Consider the following 20,243-nt stretch of genomic DNA (forward strand, 5'->3'; position numbering starts at 1 on the left):
CCTCCTGGGCATTTCTGCTCTTGCCAGAATCCTAACCCAACTCTAAGCTCAGCAGTGACCAGGGCAGGTTGTGCTCAAGATCAGAGCTAAGGTCTGAATACTAGTGTCCCTGCTAAACGCATCCCTTGGAATCCTAACCCCGGGGGGATCAGGAGGTGGGGCTCTTGGACTGTGAGTAGGTCTTGAGGGTGGAACCTCACGCATGGGATGAGTGACCTTGTAAAAGAGAGATCCTCACTCCCTCACAACGTGAGTTATGAGGGAGACAGCCACCTAGCAAGGCGGCCCCCAGCAGACACTGAATCTGGGAGTGCTTGATCTTGGACTTCACCGGCCTCCGGAGCATGAGAGATAAATCTGTTGAATGTATAAGCCGGAGTCCGCAGGAGTTTGTTGCAGCAGCCTGAGCAGACTAAGGCCACCAGACACCCAACAAACATGACCCAGCTGCCCGTCCAGGCCCCCACTGCCCAATGACGCCTTGCTCTTCATTCCTTCCCCCATGACGGCTAGAATCACCTGTTTTCTGAACCCTTTTGTTCTGACCCCCAACTCAAATATCCCACTTCCCCAAAATGAAATGTTCCATCAACCAAAAACACTGTCTTTGAAAAAAGACGGTTCCTCACCCCTCCATCACCAACGATCTCATGGCCAGGCCACATTGAACTTCTTTTCTGAGAAGGCGGCCCCTCTTCATCTGCAGAGACACAGGTGCCCGTTTGGGAAAAAAAAGCAGAGGTGTGGGCCAGACTTGAACCCCTCCTGCCCTCCTCAGGCGCGCCGCGCGGGGTACAGACCTTTACAATACAGGACAGGCGTGAGCTTCCAACGAAGTGCTCATCAGAGTCTTCACCTGAACAAGCAGATCTCCCAAGAAGGGAGATGTTTCTCCTGAGAAGAAAAATTAGATTTTCTCCACAACTTCGTCATGAATCTCAACACACATCAGACCTGACGTTCTGAGGGCAGCAGGCGCCGTTGCAGCGACCAGCGCTCCCTGCACCTGCAGTGTGGAAACAGGGCCGGCACCCCAGTCTTTCCCTACCATGTCTCCACACAGCCACAGGGGTGTCCCGCAGGCCAGTCTGCCTGTGGCAGTAATTTTAAAACCCTGCAGTTCAGGACTTTTGAAATCTTTGTAATTGCTTCTGCACACACACCAGCTATGCAAAATGAGATCTAAGGGACCATGTTTTGCATCATCTGCAAAACACCTCCCCAGTTCGGGTTTGCTGCACCACACCTGGGAAGGCACGCCGGTGGGTGATGGACTCCTGACGAACTTTTCAAAGCAAGTGTTTCAATACCATGGTCCCAAGCGAGTCCGAATCTGGAATGGCAGTAATCTAGTGCTTTCGATTACTTGTTCAAAGACAATGCTTCTGCGCCAGGGGGCTTGATTTAATCTCAGGTTGCAATTAGGAAAACCAGAATTCAGAGGGGAAGTGGCCAGCCCAGAGTCTCACTGTGAGCCTGGGCTCCTCCGGAGTCCCAGCCCAGGACCCCGCCCCACGCTCACCCACTCCGCCTGGGCTCCTCCGGAGTCCCAGCCCAGGACCCCGCCCCACGCTCACCCACTCCGCCTGGGCTCCTCCGGAGTCCCAGCCCAGGACCCCGCCCCACGCTCACCCACTCCGCCTGGGCTCCTCCGGAGTCCCAGCCCAGGACCCCGCCCCACGCTCACCCACTCCGCCTGGGCTCCCCTGGAGTCCCAGCCCAGGACCCCGCCCCACGCTCACCCACTCCGCCTGGGCTCCCCTGGAGTCCCAGCCCAGGACCCCGCCCCACGCTCACCCACTCCGCCTGGGCTCCCCTGGAGTCCCAGCCCAGGACCCCGCTCCACGCTCACCCACTCCGCCTGGGCTCCCCTGGAGTCCCAGCCCAGGACCCCGCCCCACGCTCACCCACTCCGCCTGGGCTCCTCCGGAGTCCCAGCCCAGGACCCCGCTCCACACTCACCCACTCCGTCGCTCACGCTCCACTTCCTCATCAACACCCACCAGGTGGCGGGCACTGCGCTGGGTGTTGGGGACAAAACACTGACATAGGTGAAGTCCCCACCATGATGACATTTGAGACAGACAACTGGTAAGTAAACAAATAAGCAAAACAATGACAAATCATGACAGAGGCAGGCAGAGAGAGAGACAATAAAGCTATGGCCTAAGGATGTGAGAGTCCATCATGGAAAGAACCAAAAAAAAAAAAAAAAAAAGGGGGTATTTCCAGTTAGAGGAACAGGACGAGCTTGTACAATCAGAAGCGTCCAGGGCAGCTCTGGGGAGCAGGGTGAGTGGTGGTAGAGGAGGACCTAGTGAGGTCAGGGCCAGAACAAGCAGCAGGTCAGAGGCCTGGATGGGGAGCTGGGTTCGTTCTGCCTGTGGCAGAAGCCCCTGGGTCCCAGCAGGGAGGTCTGCTCTGACCTTGCATTGTACCGGAGGCACCCAGACTCTGAGATGCCAGCACTTCCCCTTACTCCTCGGTGCCCCTTGGCACCCCATCCTCGCCGTCTGGCTTCAGTACTGCAGGGAGGACTGCCACTGCTGGGTCCCCCCCAGCCATGACCCTGGAACCTTCTCTGCTTGTCATGGGCTGAGTCCTCCCAAATCCGTGGGTTGAAATCCTAACACCAATGCGATGATATTAGGAGGCAGGGCCTGGCGGAGGTGATCAGATGGCGAGGTGGAGCCCCCACCCCAGATCCAGACAGGTACACTTCAAAAAAGACCCCGTGACAATGACAGACTTGACGGAGGCGTGCCCTCCCTCTTCCATGCAGGATACGATGAGAAGATGGCCATCTGTCAACCAGGACACTGAATCTGTGAGCACCTTGACCTTGAACCTTGCAGCCTCCAGTACAGTGAGACCTTAGTGGTGTAAGGCACCGAGCCTGTGGCCGGGGTGTCTGCATGGACAGAGACGTTGCCCTAATCAGTCCTCTACCATCTGAGCTAAAGATGAAAGCCAGCACTGGCTGGTGGCCGGGCACAAAGCCCTCCAGTCACTTCCATCTAGCTAGATCCTCTGACACGAGCCAGACAGCCTTCCACATCTGGGGGTTTCCAAAGAGCATCTCCTGTCCCCAGAAGAGGAAGCAGTGGCCGCCGCACACTCTTCCCCTGCGGTCGCCGACTCCTGGGCAGGAGCTGCTCAGGCTGCAGGGAAAGGCTGGAACTATGCCACATCTACACACCCAGGCCTGGGCAGAGACCGGGCGAGGAAACTGGGAAGTCCAGAAGAGAGGAGTAGGCGATCAGTCTCACTTTCCATGACTCTCCATCACCGCCGAGCCAGGCCTCTGGCAGGCGACGTCAGACAGAGACAAAGGAGCACCCAAGGACTCCCCAGCCGGCAGCCGGGGGCACACCTGGCATGGTAGTCCCCTTGAGCTCTTCCCCAAAACAGACCATTCCATATGCGGACACCCCTGACAGCAACGGTACCGCAGAGAAGCGGGATCAGATGGTCATTTCAATAAGCAAGACTAGAAGGTGAACAGACAGGTGCAGTCTAGAGCCCCCGAAGAGAAAGACAGACTGAAGGTTTTAGAATGATAATGACTTCCAGCACTTGGGCAGCACAGAACAGCACTGTTGTAAAAGCTTTCCACATCTTAACTCATGGCCTGAGACTGACTATGATGTTGGTGTAGAAGTCAACAAGGGAGAACCCTCCACAGCACTGGCCACGAAGGAAAAGTTGGAACACTTCAGCTTCTCTTCATCATGAGATCCCACTAAGTAAGTACAAACACAAACCACAGGAGGGAAAAGGATGTACGAGCACACAAACAAAGAGAATACATCCCAGCGGCTCAGGAGGCTGAGGCAGGAGGATCGAGAGTTCAAAACCAGCCTCAGCAAAAGCGAGGCACTAAGCAACTCAGTAAGACTCTGTCTCTAAATAAAGTACAAAATAGGGCTGGGGATGTGGCTCAGTGGTTGAGTGTCCCTGAGTTCAATCCCCGGTACCCACCCCACAAATAAAGAATACCTAAAAAATACCTCCAAACCATTCAAAACAATTCAATAAAAGATGAGCAATGGATTTGAATGGACACATCACTGAAGAAGAGATAGTGACGGGAGATTAGCCCAAGAAAAGGTGTTGAACGTTGTTAGTCTTCAGGAAAATGCAGCTTGAAACCATAATGAGATACCACTGAATGCCTATCAGAATGACAACAATTTAAAAAGATGATACTGACCACATCAAGTGTGGGTGAGAAGGTGGAGCCCCTGGAACCCTCCCAGATGGTGCTGGTGGTAATGCAAAAAGGTACAGCCGTGCTAGAAGATGATTTGGAGTAATCCAGCTCAGCAGAGACTGTTCCCACGCGAAGACCCAGCAACCTCACCTGCAATAACCACGTGCACTGGATAAATGTGATTCTGCCAGCAGCATTGATCATGATGGTCACGTGTTATGGTTTGGATATGGGATATCCCTGGAAAAAAGCTCATGTTAGATCAAGCAGGAATGTTCAGGGGTAAAATGATTACATTAAGAGAGTTGTAACCTAATTGGTGGATTGATCTATTGATCTATTGATGGATTAATAGTTTGAATGGACAATTGGATGGTCTACAACTGAAGGAAGTAGGTCACTGGTATTCTTGCCTTGGAGATTATATCTTATCCTGGCTTCGGCTTCTCTCTCTCTCTCTCTCTCTCTCTCTCTCTCTTTCTCTCTCTCTCTCTCTCTCTGTCTCTCTCTCTCTCTCCCCCTCTCTTTCACTGCTGAGCAGCTTTCCTCCACCACACCATTCTACCAGGATGCTCCTCACTTGGACCCAGAGCAAGTGAGTTGGCTGACCATGGACCGAACCTCTGGAACTGTGAGCTCAAAACTGACTTCCTCTTCTAAGTTGTTCTTGTCAGGTATTTTGGTCACAGCAATGAAAAGATGACTAACACACCATCCTAGAAACTACTCAAATGTGCACCAACACACCCAAAAAAGGATAAATAGTGATGCCTTAAAATAATGTAGAAATGTTACAGCAGAAAATTTTTTTTAAAACTCCAGCTACAAATATACACACACACACACACACATACACACACACAAATTGTTGAATCTTACACACATAAATGTTGAATGAAAGAAGCAAGATGCCAAAGAACACAAACAGCATATATGGCTCAATGTATATAAAATTCAAAAATGAGTAGAATGAAGCTGGAATGTGGAGGGATCTATTCATAGGTGGCAAATCCCTAGAGCAAGGAGGTAACCATCATCGGAATCAGGACCGTGGCTACCCCTGCTGGGGAGATCATGGTGGAGAGGAGGCAGCCAGGGTTTGGTTTGGTTTGGTTTTTCTGCCCAGACTCTTTCCCTTAAGGCACAAATAATGAGGGCCATGGATCACATGGCTGCCCAGGGGTTAACTTCCCTGGTACTTTCTTTTGGTCGTGTTCATTCGACTTTGAACCAGATGAAAATCTGAGACCACCGCATTACCCATGGACATCAGGCACTGGCTCTACGTCCACCATCTTTGTGTGCTGACCCTTGGTTTGCCATCTGTTATGGGGCATGATGGTTTCCATCACGCTAAGCTCAGAGGGTAGAATAATATATGCTGAAGAGTGTTATGGTTCAATGCCTCCCAGACTCATGTTTTGGAAGCATGATGGGGTTGGAAGGTGGGATCTTGTAAGAGGTGACTGGGTCATGAGGGTCATGAGAGAAGATGGGGTCATGGGTCAGAATGGATTTGTGCAATCATTGTGGGAGTGGCTAACTAGACGGAGAGGCGGTGCCCTCTTGGGCTCTCTTTTGCAAGTACTTGCTTGCCCTTTCACCTTCTGCCATGTTATGACACAAGCAGTATGAAGGCCCTCACAGACGTGAGGGCTGCCACTATGCCCTTGGACTTCCCAGCCTCCAGAACTGTGAGCTAAGAAAAACTTCTTGTCTTTATAATTGTCCCAGTCTATGGTCTTCTATCATAGCATCAGAAAAGGACTAAAACAAAGGGCTCTGGGACCTACTGTCTGAATGCCAGAGATCGTCCGGGCCTCTGAGGGGAGCTGGGCTGCTGAGCAGGGAAGCCAACCTAGACTCTTAGCTCTGGCCCTGCACCACACGGCCCCGCCCCGCGGGCTGCCAAAGGAGACCATGGGCTGTCTGTCTAAACATTACCTTTCACCAGCCAATCAGCTGGGGCAACCAGGAACAAGTCATACGGCCTATTTCCTGTTTTCAAACAGGGAACTTAGCAAAACGACGACCACTCAACCACTCGCCGGAGCTTGGAGCAGAGAACATAAGGGGCCATGTGACCCTCTCCTGGATGCTTGGACGCACGCAGGGCCAGAAGATCTCAGGTCAGTGTTTGAGCCCCAGCTCAGGTGGCCTCTGCCTGCTGTGGTCTCCATCCCTTCCTCCTGTGACCCCCCTGAACTTGTCGGGGGGAGGGTGGGACAGAAGAGGGTTGCTGACAGCCGGTAGCACACTGAGGCAGAGCAGCGAACAGCCCCCTCCCAGCACCTCAAGTCCCTTCGAAATGCCAGACTTCAGCCAACCCCCCTTGGTCCTGGGGAATAAGTCGCTACGCCTGTTTCTCAGAGAGCAGTATCAGGAGCCCTGCGTCAGTGTAGCCCCAGGGAATCTGTACACCACACAAACTCCAGGGCTCACCCCAGAATGAGATGGGACCCTCTGGGTGTCGAGAGCCAGGAAATCTGCTTTTGAACAAGCCCCCGGGACCCCCGCCCCACTAGGACATTCTGATGCACACTCATCCGGAGTCCCTGCCACTGGCCAGGCTTCTCAGGTGAATGTCCAGGTGTCCAATGTGCTGCCTTTTCTCCAGTGACGGCAGCTGTACAACCAAAGTCCCAAATTCTTGTGGCTCCCAGGACAGGCCAGGGAGCTTTATTTCACTCCACCAGACTCATCCCAAATGGAAAGCCCTCTGCAGCTCCCTCAGAAAGATAGTATGGGCTCTGCAGTGGCCCTGGGTGCCCATCAGGAGGAGGACTGGACATGGCTGGAGTCCTTGAAGCAGGGAATGAGGGACCCGGGAGTCAAGGAGGAGGAAGATTGACTGTCATGCACACAGAGCTGGAGGGGGAAGGGATTGGAAGGCTGATACATAGACAGATAGGTTGGGTGTGTGTCCGAGTACCAGGTACCAGCTCTTGCTCTGACGCCTGGGCCAAGGTGACCCCCAACATTTCAGTGTCTTGTAGTAAAGTCTGGAAATACTTGTGGCAGAGGCCATGGAGAACAGAAAGATGAGTCCACAGAATCCCTTGTGTGACTGTCCCCAAAGAGCCTCCAGTGACAGGATTACTCACCCATTTCACAGGTGGGGAGACTGAGGCCTGGACATGGATGGGAAGCTGCCCAAGACCCCATGGTTGCACCAGGGCATGACTTTTCCCTTTCTACTCCTCTTTAAATGGGTGGCTCCAGGCAACCCCATAGAGAAACGTAAGTGAGCTGGCTTTGGCTTTTGAACTTGATTTTCATTCTAAGCCCTGGTTTCAGCTTTCTTAGGTCTTTACTGAAGTTTCCAGTCCAGGCATTATTTCTGGGATCTTTCAAGTTTTTGAGAAAGCTGCACCTTGCCTCCGACTTGGCACTAGCTGCCCAACCAGGAAAGGAGAAGTGGAAGGGCTGGGACCTTTGAGGTCAACTCCACTCACGATCACCCATTTAACAGATAAGCTAACTGAGGCAGACACAGAGGCATGCCCACAGGAAATACCAGGTCCCCAAGGAATCCCAGTTACCAAGAGTCCATTAGATAAGAGAGCATGTGACCACTGCCACCTTGCTTAGTCACTTAACACACTACAGAGGACCCATCCCTAGCCATTCATCAACTTACCAGCAGGACAGGGTTGAGGCTGCACTTTTCAGGTGGGGAAATAGTAACTTACCTAGAGATAGTAAATAACTTGCCCAAGAACCCACAGTTGGTCAGGATGGAAGGCCGCGTCTCCTGACTCCTTGAGGACAGAAAGAGATAGATGAGGTGTACGAGCTACTGCAAGCCCGAGCTTGTGCGGCCCCGGGCCAGCCAGGCCCCTGGTCCGTGCCTCAGTCTCCTCATCTGTAAAAGGAGAGGTCAGATGTAGGGCCCTGGGGCACCCACTGGACAACTCCCCTGCTGGGCACCTAGAGAATGGCCCAGGGTTCCTTTAGGGTTCCACAGTAAGAGCTGTCCCCAGAAGCATGGGCGCCAGCCCCAGCTGACCTCACTCTCCCCAAGCCAGGCCAAATGAGGAAGGCTCTCACCCCTGGAGCAGGGACCCCCAGGAAACGCAGGGGACGTGAAGGCAGCAATGGCCCTGCTTCATTCTAGGCCATGGTCAGCCTAGAGGTTCAGACCCAGGGATTGAAACCCAAGAGTCCAGAGTTCAAGTGCCAGCTGGCCTCACCCCCACTGCCACCGTGTCCACAGGTCCTGATAAAGCCTGGTAGGAGTCACTTGCACCCCTCCTGAGTTTGAATTCTTCAGCCTAAATGGTGCCCAGCTACTTGCTCCATCTGAGCAAATGTTTTGCCCTCTTTCCAAAGTGCGGTATCTGGAATTCTATTCAGCTTACACCTTAGTTTCGAGTCATTTATCTCACAACTATTTCTCAAAGCATCTAGCACATACCAGATCGTAAAAACAGGGACGACTGGGCCTGGTGTGTGTGTGCCGCCTGAGCAGCTGCTTTACAGGGTCTGCCCAACTATCCACACACCAGCCCGGTGGAGATGGGTCTGCTATTAGGCCCATGTGGTGGGACATGGCTGCCCAGAGAAGCCAAGTAACTTTCTGGCTTCCGGATCATCTCATTTACTAATCTGGGTCATGAACAGAGTTACGGCATCAACTGGACTCCGTAGCCTGCTGCCTGCCCTCCCCACTTGCCCCTGCTAAGACAGAGTCAGCCAGGCGGGGTGTATCCTGGCACCAGGTACCAGCTCTTGCTCTTGGGCAACTCTAAATCTCAGTTCTTTCATCACAAAGTGAAGACAATCCCTCTCACCGAAGGGGGTCCGACAAAGTGAGAGTGAGCATGTTGAATGTGGAGTGCACAGTCAGCACATTACAAGTGTTTGAAACAAATTCCACTTTGCTCGGTAGGTACACTCACCAGCCATGTGACCTTGGGCTAGACCTCAGTTTCCTCACCTGGTATTTAAGGGAAATGATAGATTTTTGTGGGCAGCAAATTAGATAGGGAGTATGAAGAACAAGTAAGTAAGAAGTGGGCATAATAAGCTGTCAGTAAACATTTGCTTATAAATAGATGATAGATGATATATAGATTATAGATAGATGATAGAGAAATAGAAGCTAGGATAAATGATACATGATTGGTAGATAGATGATAGATAACTGATAGGTGATGGATGATAGATGATAGGTAACATGATAGGTAGATGATAGATGATAGATAATGATAGATGATAGATGATAGATAATAGATGCTTGGTAGATAGATGGTAGATGATAATGATAGATGGTAGGTAGATGATAGATAATGATAGATAGTAAATGATAGATGATTGGTAGATAGATAATTGATGGTAGATGATGATAGATGATACACACACACACACACACATACAAACACAGGGAGTAATCTAAAATTGAGCATTGGGACATTTATCTGGACAAGCCAGCATCTTCTCCCAAGTAATCGTTAAAGCCATTACCTTGGCTCGAAGTCACCTCATTTAAAATCAAGAGCAACTTGATAGTACAGGATAGAAGGGTCTATGTCACCTTGGAACCATCTGTCCAGCAGAGAGGTAGACCCAGGTCTGGATCTGGCACCTGGGTGAGCAGTGGAGGGTCAGCTGAGGGAGTGTTATCCTTCCCCTCTGCCTGACAGCAGAGCATACGATGTGTATCCCAGGGACCCGGCAACCTCCGGGATTCCCAGCATGAGTGCACGCTCACTGTTCTCTCTTCTGCCCCTGGCAGCCTTGGAACATGGCACATCCTGAGCACCCTGGCAGCCCTGGCTGGACGGGACCCATTACCCAGTGTCCTGCCAAAAACAAGCAGGAAGCACTCACTACGGACCCAGACCTCCCAAGTTCAGGACCTGGAGAACACTCAGGTGGGCCTGAGGCTTGGGGCTCTGTGAGAGGGACAGAGGTTTAAAGATACCTGAAGTACCAGTGTGGGTGCCTACCATGAATGGCTGCACAGGACAGCCTGGCAGCTCTTTTAACTTGACCCTGAGAGAAGGTTTGGTACTGGTTGTTTATATGGGAGGTGGCCAGGAGGCAAGGGCAGGGGACAGGAAACAAGGACAGGAAAGGCAGGGAGCCACACAGGGTACCAATCAGCATAGGACTCGGGCAGGTAACAGGCTCACTCCCAAAGGGAATCCTCTAGGAGGGCGTGTGGAACGTGTCTCCCAGTTGTGGCATCCCAGGGGCGAGGAAGACAGGCTATCAGCTTGTCGCTATGGCCCAGAAAGGCCTCGAGGTGAGAGTCATAGGTGTTTCCCTTAGAAAGCCAGTACCATGTTCCAGAACAATGAGTGCCAATGGCCCCCGGCCAGGCACTGATGCCTACCATAGCGCCACCTCCTGGAACTAACCTCTTCCTGCAATCATCAAGATGGGGCCATTGAAAACCTGCCGTGCTCAATGCAGAGAAAGATGAACAAACCCTAGCTCAGTACGGTCCTCCGGTTCAATAGAGAAACACCCATGAAAAACAATTAGAAATGCCACAAAACGGCTCCTGGAACAAGGTGGGAAAGCCTCTAATGCCAAGGAGCAGTCAAAGTGACACGGAGACTTGGGTGGACACACGGGGCCAGGTCTGGGGTTCATGACCCTTGCCAAAAAAAAAAAATGCACAATTACTTGCACAATTTTAGTAGAGAAAGAGTCTAAGCTTCCTCAAGATTCTCAGAGGGGTCAGGCCTCAAGTGAGGTTTAGGAAACTGCTGGTTTCTAGATAGGAAAACAGGAGGATTGGATTCAAAGGAGACAAGAAGCACACATGAGAAAAAGCAGGCCATGTGGACAATGAGGGGAGGCGAGGAGGTCCGCCCGGCTGAGGCCAGAACACAGCATCTAGGCAGCTCCCTCAGCCGCTCTGGCGTGCACTGAAGGGTCCTATGGCAGCCCGACAGTCAGCGCTGCAGGGAGTGCAGACGAGCCAGGGTCTGCGCTTGTCAGGAGCACAGGGTTTCACAATAGCTGAGCTGCGGGCTGGAAGGACCAATGCAACGTGCCACGCTGCACTTCACAGTCGAGAGACCAGCTGGGTGATCGGCTGCTTAAAGTTGTCAGCAGTGGGTGAATTCTGCCCACTTGGATGCAGGGATCTGGCTGATGACCACCCCCCTACACACACTCAATTTTATAAATGTAAGGGTGACCAGAGGGGGAGAACTACTGCTCTTCCGGAATCCTGATGCCCTTTCCCAGACCCAGCCACCTCCCTAAGCCCTTGCCTCTAATGTACAAAGACCTGGTGCAGATCCCTAAGGATGCTGTCCTTCCAGATGCCCATAGCAGCCAGAGCTCCAATTCCAACATGACCACCCGGGAGCTGCAGGCCTACTGGCAGAATGAGAAAGGCCGCTGGAAGCATGTCAAGCTGCTCTTTGAGATCTCTTCAGCCCGCATTGAGGAGAGAACGATCTCCAAGTTTGTGGTAAGCTGAGATAGGGTAATGATGGAGCCCCTTTCAAACTGCCCTAGGCAAGACCTCGACTTTCCCAATCATGAAATGGGTTGATAGACTTTAACTCAGAGTTCTTGCAGAGAAATGGCCAAAGAGCACTGTGCTAAATTCTGTGAAGATTAGAGATGCATGAGTCATGATTCCTGCTCCTAAGAAATAGCCCAACTGAAGCCCAGGTAATCGGATGTTAGTCATCTCCGTCCCCGCTCCACTGGATTTTTGTCCTAACCTCATATCATTGGCTACTATTTACTTAACTTTTTTTCTTTAAATTGGATCATTTCTTTAAAACACTGAATATATTTAAATGGAAGGCTACTATCATATGGCATAAAGAAGAGTGAATACAATCGTAAATGTAAACAACAAAGCAAAATGCTGTTATTAAATTCTGGCTGGTGACTAGGGCCACGGACAGCTCTGTGCTTGGGGGCTGCTGTCTTTGCTAGACCGAAATTCCAGCCTGTGTTAGGAAGATGTCAGAGCCACTGGACCCCTCTTCTCCACTTAATTGGAACCAGGACAGTAACAATAGCTCACAGCATGCAGACTGCATGTTGGCGAAGTTCTGTGTGGTCCCAGTGCGTTGACTCATTTAATCCTCACCCAGTGAAGGAATGAGGGACTATTCCTATCATCGATTTATGCTTGAGAAATGTGAGGCTCAGAGAGGATGAATTACCTAGGACCCCACGGCTAGACTGTGATGGGGCTGGAATTATAACCCAGGCAGTCTGGCTCCAGAGTCTTTACCCTTAACCGGTACTCTCTTGGAGGAAAATTCAAACAATAATCTCCTGACTGTCACGTCACTACTACTGTGTGTACAGGATGCTCTGACACAGGCTTCCCAGTTCAGAACTGCAGAGGCCCAGCTTTGATGATGTAAAGCCATGAGGGTCCCCAGGCCCCCTGCAAGGGCTGGTTCCTGTGGTTTTTCTTCCAAGCTGCCTCCAGGGTGCTGATTTGTTATTGCAGGGTGGATGTTTGTCATGCGTCCCTTCTCAGCTCAGAGGATGCTGAGGGCCATTGGAACAGAATTGCTTATAAGGAGAACCCATTTTCAGGGTGTCCTCGTCATCACTGTCACTTGCCAGGGTTCTGTCATTTAAAACCCGCTCGGACGTTAGTCAAAGGTGTACCCCCCACCCCTCTCCGCCGCAGATGTACCAGATCGTCGTCATCCAGACGGGGAGCTTTGACAGCAACAAAGCTGTGCTGGAACGGCGCTATTCCGACTTTGAGAAGCTCCAGAAAAGCCTCCTGAAGACGTTCCGGGAAGAGATGGAGGACGTGGTGTTCCCCAAGAAGCACCTGACCGGGAACTTCTCGCAGGAGATGATCTGCCAGCGCAAGCTGGCGCTCAAGGAGTACCTGGGGCAGCTCTACGCCATGCGCTGCGTGCGCCGCTCGCGCGAGTTCGTCGACTTCCTGACGCGGCCCGAGCTGCGCGAGGCCTTCGGCTGCCTGCGCGCCGGCCAGTACCCGCGCGCGCTCGAGCTGCTGGTGCGCGTGGTGCCGCTGCAGGAGAAGCTCACGGCCCACTGCCCCACCGCCGTGGTCCCCGCGCTCTGCGCCATGCTGGTGTGCCACCGAGACCTGGAGCGCCCCGCCGAGGCCTTCGCGGCCGGCGAGCGGGCCCTGCGGTGCCTGCAGGCCCGGGAGGGCCATCGCTACTACGCGCCTCTGCTGGACGCCATGGTCCGCCTGGCCTACGTGCTGGGCAAGGACTTCGTGTCCCTGCAGGGCAGGCTGGAGGAGAGCCAGCTCCGGAAGCCCACCCACCGGGGCTTCACCCTCAAGGAGCTCACGGTGCGGGAGTATCTGTCCTGAGGCAGCCAGGCACCCTGGCAGGGAAGCCAGGTGCGCTGTGTGGGGTTCGTTTTTCATGGGAGGGCCTGTGTGGAGCTCCGAGTTACTGGGTGATTTTAGACAAGTCCCTGTGATCTGTATTGAACAGAGGTGCTCTTGGGACACCTTGGGATCCTGCTTTTGTATCTTATGTCCCCTAGATGCCAGGCTCCCTTCGTCTCAGAACCACAAAACTAGCTGCAAAAAATGTTGTAGAGTAATATGGACCTTACTGATAATTTTGTGGGAAGCGGGAGGACAGGTTTATATCGCATATCATGGGCAAAGCACAGATAATATCCTGGCAGGGGTTTGCCCTGGGTCTCTCTTTGCTGCTCCTACGCTTATAAATAGACCCACTCAGCTGGGTGCCTGTAGCTCTGGCCTGAAATCCCAGGGACTCTGGAGCCCGAGGCAGAGGATCCTGAGTTCAAAGCCAACTTCAGCAACATAGTGAGGCCCTAAACAACTCAGCGAGATCCTGTCTCTAAATAAAATTCGAAAAGGGCTGGGGATGTGGCTCAGTGGTTGAGTGCCCCTGGATTCAATCCCCAGTACCAAAAACAAACAAGCAACAACAACAAAAAGAAACCCAGACCCACCCATTATCCTAATGTTCTGGCTCTTCCCCTTAGCATGTAGACCTTACTTGGCAATTCAAAATCTCTCCTATTGCACCTCCTGTTCCCACACGGAACCCCTAAGGTGAAGGTTGTTTACCATTCTTTGCAAGGTGGGAGGAGGATACTGAGCCAGAAAGCAATCATGTCATAAGATTCTATGACACGCATTTTTAGAAAGGGAAGTTGTCAATGATTTCTCTGGATAGGATGCTAGAACACATTGCCCAAGGGTGGATTTTCACTCATATGGAAGCTCTTTCTTGAATGGCTTCCCTGAGTAGGTAGACATAGCCGTGGAAGGAAGCAGAACAAGAATATTCTGGGTAGAAAAGAGATTGAATTCTCAACAGTTCTCCTTTTGAGGTACAAAGTTCCTGGAACTTTTTGATGGTGTGGGGTCTACTGTCTACTGTCAGGAAAGGACTCACACCATGGACACCAGAGGCTGGTGAAGGGGAGTCTGGACCAATGACCTGAGCTAACGGTTCAGGCTGGTTTTGTCCAAGGTGTACTTGAGCCTGGAAGCCCCTGAAGACCTAAACTATCTGGCCAAAATTATCAGGCCAGAATTTGGGAACCTTAATGGGGGACACCACTGTGGCCAGTGCAGGATTTGACCCACGTCAAGGTAGCCGTGGACAAGCATTCACTGAACTGCACCAAATCTGTTCAACAGCGACACCTTATGGCAATCCTGTATGGCCCAATTGGGTTCTGAGGGTGAGAACTAAACAGACAGCTTTGGACAGAGCAAGCTCTTTGTTTGCTCCAGCACTGGGACTCTGGAAGCAGGAAGATGTTGGACTTCTTGAAAAACAGGGTATGTGGGAAATTAGAGTGTCAAATGAAAAAAAAAATTGTGGCCGTATTTGTAATGTTGAAGATCATAATGAGACTATAAATTTCATCAAATATAAGATGTTCTTAGTTGTGAAATGCACCAAATATTCACTAAGAAAGAAAAAAAAAATGCCAAAACATTGAGGAGTTTAATAGGACATTCCAGCAGACTGGGAGACCAAAGAGTCGGATCCCCAATATGAGAGTCAATGCAAGATAAACCTACTGTAAGGGGTGGAACGTCCCTACAAAACTCATGCTGAAATTTAATCCCCATTGTGAGGTATAAAGAGGGCAGAAATGTAATCTGTGGTGTTTGGAGGTGGAACCTTTGGGAGGTGACTAGGATTAATGATGCCATTAGCGTGGGAACCCCATGGTTGCACTAGCAACTTTAAAAGAGGCAGAGAGACCCAAGCTAGCACACCTGCTGTCTCACCTTGGGATACCCTGCCCTGCCATGGGATTCTGCATCCTCACCAGCAGGAAGGCCCTCACTAGAGCAGCCCGTAGACTTGGGGCCTCCAGAACCATGAGCTGAATAAATATTTATTCTTTATAAATTTCCCAGTCTGTGCTATTTGGTTATAGAAAAAAAAAAAAAAAAAAAAAAAAAAAAAAAAAAAATAAGACAACTGCTATGCAGTGAGGGACGTTGAAGATATTTGCATGAATCAAACTTGGCATGGGTAGAGGATGGGAAGTCTGAGAATTTGGACTGCAAGCTGGTGCTCACCCACGTTTGGGGGCTGAGTACACACAGTTGGTCCAAAATAACTCCAGCAGAGCCAGCGTGTTAAAGTGGTTTCACATGGAGGTGTTCCTGCAACTGCTAACGCAATTCTCTCTAAAGGAAGTCAACGTGGATCTAGGTCAATAAGGAGCATAAGGCACTGAAAGGTGAATACAATGTGCATCTTGAAATCACAAAGGTATGCTGTGTGTGTGTGTGTGTGTGTGTGTGTGTGTGTGTGTGTGTGTGATGCACACACAGAGAAAATACCTACGTGGAGTAGAAAGGACCTACAAAATCACAGAGGAGTGTTCCCCATCATTATCACCTGAAGAAGGGCTGGCTCTAGACATAATACTCAGGATTTATTCCAGCTTTCTGAACAGGACTGGTCATAAAGGGCAGCTTTGGGCTCAACTGCTCTGGGAGCAGCAGCTTACCATGCAGACATGGCCAAGTCCAAGAACCACACCATGCACAACCAATCCCGAAAATGGCACAGAAATGGCATCAAGAAATCCCGATCACAGAGATGAATCTCTTAAGGAGGTAGATCCCCAAATTCCTGAGAAATATATGTTTTGCCAAAAAGCACAACAAGAAGGGCCTGAAAAAGATGCAGGCAAACAATGCCAAGGCCATGAGTGCTGAGGCTGTCAAGGCCCTGGTAAAGCCTAAGGAGGTTAAGCCAAAGGGTGCCAGCTGCAAACGTGATCGCCTTGCCTTGCTTGCCCATCCCAAGCACAGGAAGGTGCTCGTGCCCACATGACCAGGGAGCGCAGGCTCTGCCCGCCAAAGGCCAAAGCCCAAGCCAGGACCCGGCTGCAACTCCAGCTCCAGTACCAGCATCAGCTCCAGCTCTGGCTCCCACCCCCAAGGGTGCCCAGGTCCCTGCAAAGGCTCCATAGAAAAACCTCTGAGAGGTGTGAGGACAGAAGGACTGGTGTGACCCCTGGTGTGACCCCTGAGCCCCGTCTATGGGGACTGGTGTCCTCCTGTGCTGTTTGTATAAAGAAATCCAGAGGCAGGAGGAAAGAAAAAGAAGGGGGCAGCTTTGGGACCCAGCACATCTCTTCCTGATGACACTCGATGCTCCCTCCCAGTTCTTCCAACAGCCTCGGCCTGTGGGTCCACTGGAGTTTCTGCTGGTCACATGCATGATGTCTTCATCCACTGTGGGTTGCCGGGGACGGCCATGATGGCCACTCTTCCTGACATTTGCAGTTCACTACAGAAGTCAGAGACCCACTCATTTCTTGGATTTCTGGAATGAGTCCTTGAATTCTCAGGCCCTTCTCCAGGGAGATTCGCTCTGGCCCACTGTGACCCCACTGGGGTACCCCACTTCCCTCTTCCTAGGCCCCTTCCACTGCACATTTCACTACATCCTTGTTCCAGAGGACTTTTGGGGTGCTGGAAGCTGGCCTGAACTTCTGCTTTCACAAAGGCTGGGCCCACAGGAGAGGTGAGGAGTACCTACCTGCCCCCAAGACTCTGGGTGGGACCTGGGGTCCAACAGCATCAGCCTCCCAGAGCTTGAGAGAAATGCAGAACTTCAGGCCCACGCTCGACCTGCTCAGCCAGAATCTGCATTTTAACAGGATCACCCCTCCTCCTGCCCCCACTCCTGCCCCTGCAGGTGATGCTCACCTGCAAACTGGCTTGGGGGTGCCTTGATGGAAATCTCCCAGACAGGTGCTCTCCTGGCTTCCTCCCCACCTGGCCTCCCCCCACCTGGCCCCTCTCTCTTATAGGCGCACCAGCCCAGGTCCTGGGGTAGCTCCTACCCATGAACTTGCTCTGGGCACGTGGTCCAAGAAGCCAGCATCCTGTGGCCTCCCCTTTGGATGGGATTAGGCATGCTGGTGAGACCCTACCCATGGATGCCAGAGGTCTCTTCCTGTGTGGCTTGCCCCTGTCTGAGCCATGTTCTCATCCCATGTACAGAGAACACAGACACCTGAGGGGCTAAGTGACTTACCTGGGGTCACACAGCTAACCATTGGTAGACCAGGAAATTAAGCTCAGACCTGTTGGGCCCACAGCCCATACTTCACTTACTGAGCCCCATGCTGGAAGAAAAGAGGGGAGAGGCCGGGAGAGGTGACTCACTCAAGGTCCGGTGAGACAGGGACAGTGCGAGAACCAGATGTGGGTTGTCCCCATCAAAGTGCTCTGCTTTGACAGGCAAGGCAGACAAAATAATTCCAGGCTCAAATTCCAGAAAATCCTCGGGGAGGTCACCCAGCTGGACTTGGGGCTCAGGGTCAGGGCTGAGGCCTGGGTGGAGTCTTTAGCCTGGCCTGGTCTCCTGGCTCCAGGCGGAAGCTCAGTTCAGGGTGGGCTCTGTCCTGAGGCCAGCACATGTCCTCTCCTCAAAGCACATGTCCCACTAGCTGAGACTGTGCTTCGTGGCAGCTAGATAACACCACCTCTACCTGCTGGCAGGGGCCTGTCCCCAGCAGGCCTCTGGGGTTTCAAAGCCACTAGCCACTCCCCCAAATGCTGCCTTCCTGGCATCTTCCTGCTCAGTCCCTCGCCCCTTCCTTTGGGGCCCTGTTAACAATGCCACCACCTGTTTTCTCACCTCCTTGCTATTTTCCTTGTAGCACAGCCCTTTTACTTATGTAAATTTATTTGAAAAAGAAACTTCCTGTTACTACCCTAAACGGAAAATCAGAATCACTTGCTATAATTGGAAGGTAGCTATAAAAATAACCACAATGGAACCTACTGCCATTATTAAACCCCAACAGGCCTTGGCCTGGGACAGGCTGCCTTGATTAAAAGAGACAGTGCAGAGACCTGTTATCAGCAAACCAGGCTTCTCTTTGACTCAGAAAGACACTGGAAAATACTGCGAGAGGAAACAAGTTTCCAGCCACGTGGTGCTGATTATGCAGTAGCATCTCAGACTGCCTGGGTCTTACCCAACACACCAGGGGAACTCTGCAGCCTGCTGCTTGTCCCCAGCCCTGGCCTCCCAGTCTCCAAGCCCCATACTCAGCCCTGCTTGCTCCCCAGCTCCTAAGCCACGGGCCTGCCTTGGCTTTGCTTGCCCGTCCTTGACTTTCGCACCCCATTTGGGAGGTGGTGCGCAGCAGGCTCAGCTTCCGACTTCACCCTAATGTCAGATGAGATCCCAGATGGAGAGAGCACTCTGCACTGGTTGAAGCCCAAATCCGCTGCGCACCTCTGGGTGGGTGTCACAGTCCATCTAGCTGTGGCCCCTGGTAGAGCAAGAAAATGCTCTTCCCAGAGACTGCCTGCACTGAGCCCCACCCTCCTGGTCAACAACCAGAACAGCCTTCTTACTAACTAGCTAGCCTGCCTCTCATTTTTTTCAGATGCACTTTCATTATGTCCAGACCCTGGGAAGAGCTAGGGGCAAGGCAGTGGCCACGGTAGGCCCAGTCCCTGCCCTCATAGAGGTGGTATGTTGGAGGGTGACTCACAGAGCAAACAGAAGCTGGGAGAGAATGATGTCCTTCAGCCAGTGGCCAGAGAAGACTACTCCGAGGAGGAGGTGTTTCAGGGAGACTCCGAGGCTGCAAGGGAGCCCTCCACAGAGCATGCGCAGGGGAGAATTTTAGGCAGAGGGAAAGCAGGAGCTCAGCCTTCAGGTCAGAGGAGTCTGACCACCAGGATCTTCAGTTTGAGTCTGTTACCAGAAAGGGAGCATGCTGTCATCCTGATGTGTCACCTGGCTGTGCCACCAAGAGAGTGGGTTCTAGGGCCAACAGAAAAAGCCTCTCATGGTACGTCTGTCCTTCCCTGTGGCCCGTGACTGGAGAGCTGGGGAGCCTGTGCTTGAGGCATGCAGAACGGTTCAGTTACCAGTGACAGAAAACAACTTTAACCTCACAAGGGAGCAATTTATTATCTGAAAAGTCCAAGCGTAGACCAGCTTCCAAGCCAAGTTGGATCCAAGGACTTGAACTTCGTCCCCCAGTCTTTTCCCCTCGCTTTCGCTTTTCCTCTTAGTTCTGCCTTCCCCTGCTTCGCCTCCTGTTGACAAGATGGCTGTAGCAGCTCTGGGATCACAGGCTTCCTCTTTGGCAACCCTAGAGGACTCCCCCCTCTGGGGTTCTTGTGAGGTCCTCGCCTATAGGATGTGTAGGAAACACACGCCTGTCCTTTCCTGAGAAGCACGTGCCATCAACATGCCTTTCAGGGCAGCCTTGATCAGAAACAGTTCTTGAACCTATCGTTTAGCAATCAGCTTTTGAAATTGCAACTATCCACCAGGGACATTTCCTATAATGGATCCTGTTCTTACATGCTATTTTTAGTGGTTTCATTGTAGTCTAATACATATGCCATAGTTATGACAACCATACAATAATATTGCATTTTCCCTATTTCAGGAAACACTGCAACAAACGCCTTGACTCTTACGTCTTCGCGTATTTGTGCTCTCTTCCAGCAATCTCCCACGATGGCACCTCTGAATTTCTAACACTTCTTTTGACTCTTTTAAAAGTCTACTAATTTGATTTGTTTTAATTTATGGTGCTG

General features: G+C 51.7%; 2 protein-coding genes and 2 pseudogenes across 4 annotated transcripts in view; 3 read left to right on the forward strand and 1 right to left on the reverse strand.

The window, feature by feature from the left end:
• The window catches only part of NOD2 (nucleotide binding oligomerization domain containing 2), a 42,245-nt gene extending 41,544 nt beyond the window's left edge, over nt 1–701 (reverse strand). The window contains exon 1 of the mRNA XM_079117271.1: nt 630–701. The gene's annotated coding sequence lies outside the window, so the exon portion shown is untranslated. The remainder of the gene's footprint in view (nt 1–629) is intronic.
• Nucleotides 702–5,046: 4,345 nt separating this feature from the next.
• The window catches only part of LOC306647773 (NADH dehydrogenase [ubiquinone] 1 alpha subcomplex subunit 1-like), a 442,780-nt pseudogene continuing 427,583 nt past the window's right edge, over nt 5,047–20,243 (forward strand). The window contains exon 1 of the transcript XR_013766944.1: nt 5,047–5,080. The product of XR_013766944.1 is annotated as an NADH dehydrogenase [ubiquinone] 1 alpha subcomplex subunit 1-like (transcript). The remainder of the gene's footprint in view (nt 5,081–20,243) is intronic.
• On the forward strand, nt 6,224–15,525 carry SNX20 (sorting nexin 20). Its single transcript, XM_079117604.1, has 4 exons — nt 6,224–6,342; nt 9,951–10,089; nt 11,497–11,648; nt 12,843–15,525. Exons 2-4 carry the CDS (start codon nt 9,960–9,962, stop codon nt 13,509–13,511), a joined length of 951 nt encoding a protein of 316 aa, XP_078973730.1. The 5' UTR covers nt 6,224–6,342; nt 9,951–9,959; the 3' UTR covers nt 13,512–15,525.
• LOC306647968 (large ribosomal subunit protein eL29-like) lies at nt 16,147–16,633 on the forward strand (annotated as a pseudogene). Its single transcript has one exon. The product of its transcript is annotated as a large ribosomal subunit protein eL29-like (transcript).

Source organism: Sciurus vulgaris (genome assembly GCF_902686455.1).
Source record: "Sciurus vulgaris genome assembly, chromosome: 17".
NCBI lineage: Eukaryota > Metazoa > Chordata > Mammalia > Rodentia > Sciuridae > Sciurus > Sciurus vulgaris.

What these genes read in the sequence shown, in the direction of transcription:
- SNX20 (XM_079117604.1), top strand. Translation starts at nt 9,960, where the DNA reads ATGGCACATCCTGAGCACCCTGGCAGCCCTGGCTGGACGGGACCCATT. An exon ending in AGGACCTGGAGAACACTCAG is followed by an intron (nt 10,090 to 11,496) that starts GTGGGCCTGAGG and finishes CTGTCCTTCCAG; the next exon opens with ATGCCCATAGCAGCCAGAGC. An exon ending in GAACGATCTCCAAGTTTGTG is followed by an intron (nt 11,649 to 12,842) that starts GTAAGCTGAGAT and finishes TCTCCGCCGCAG; the next exon opens with ATGTACCAGATCGTCGTCAT.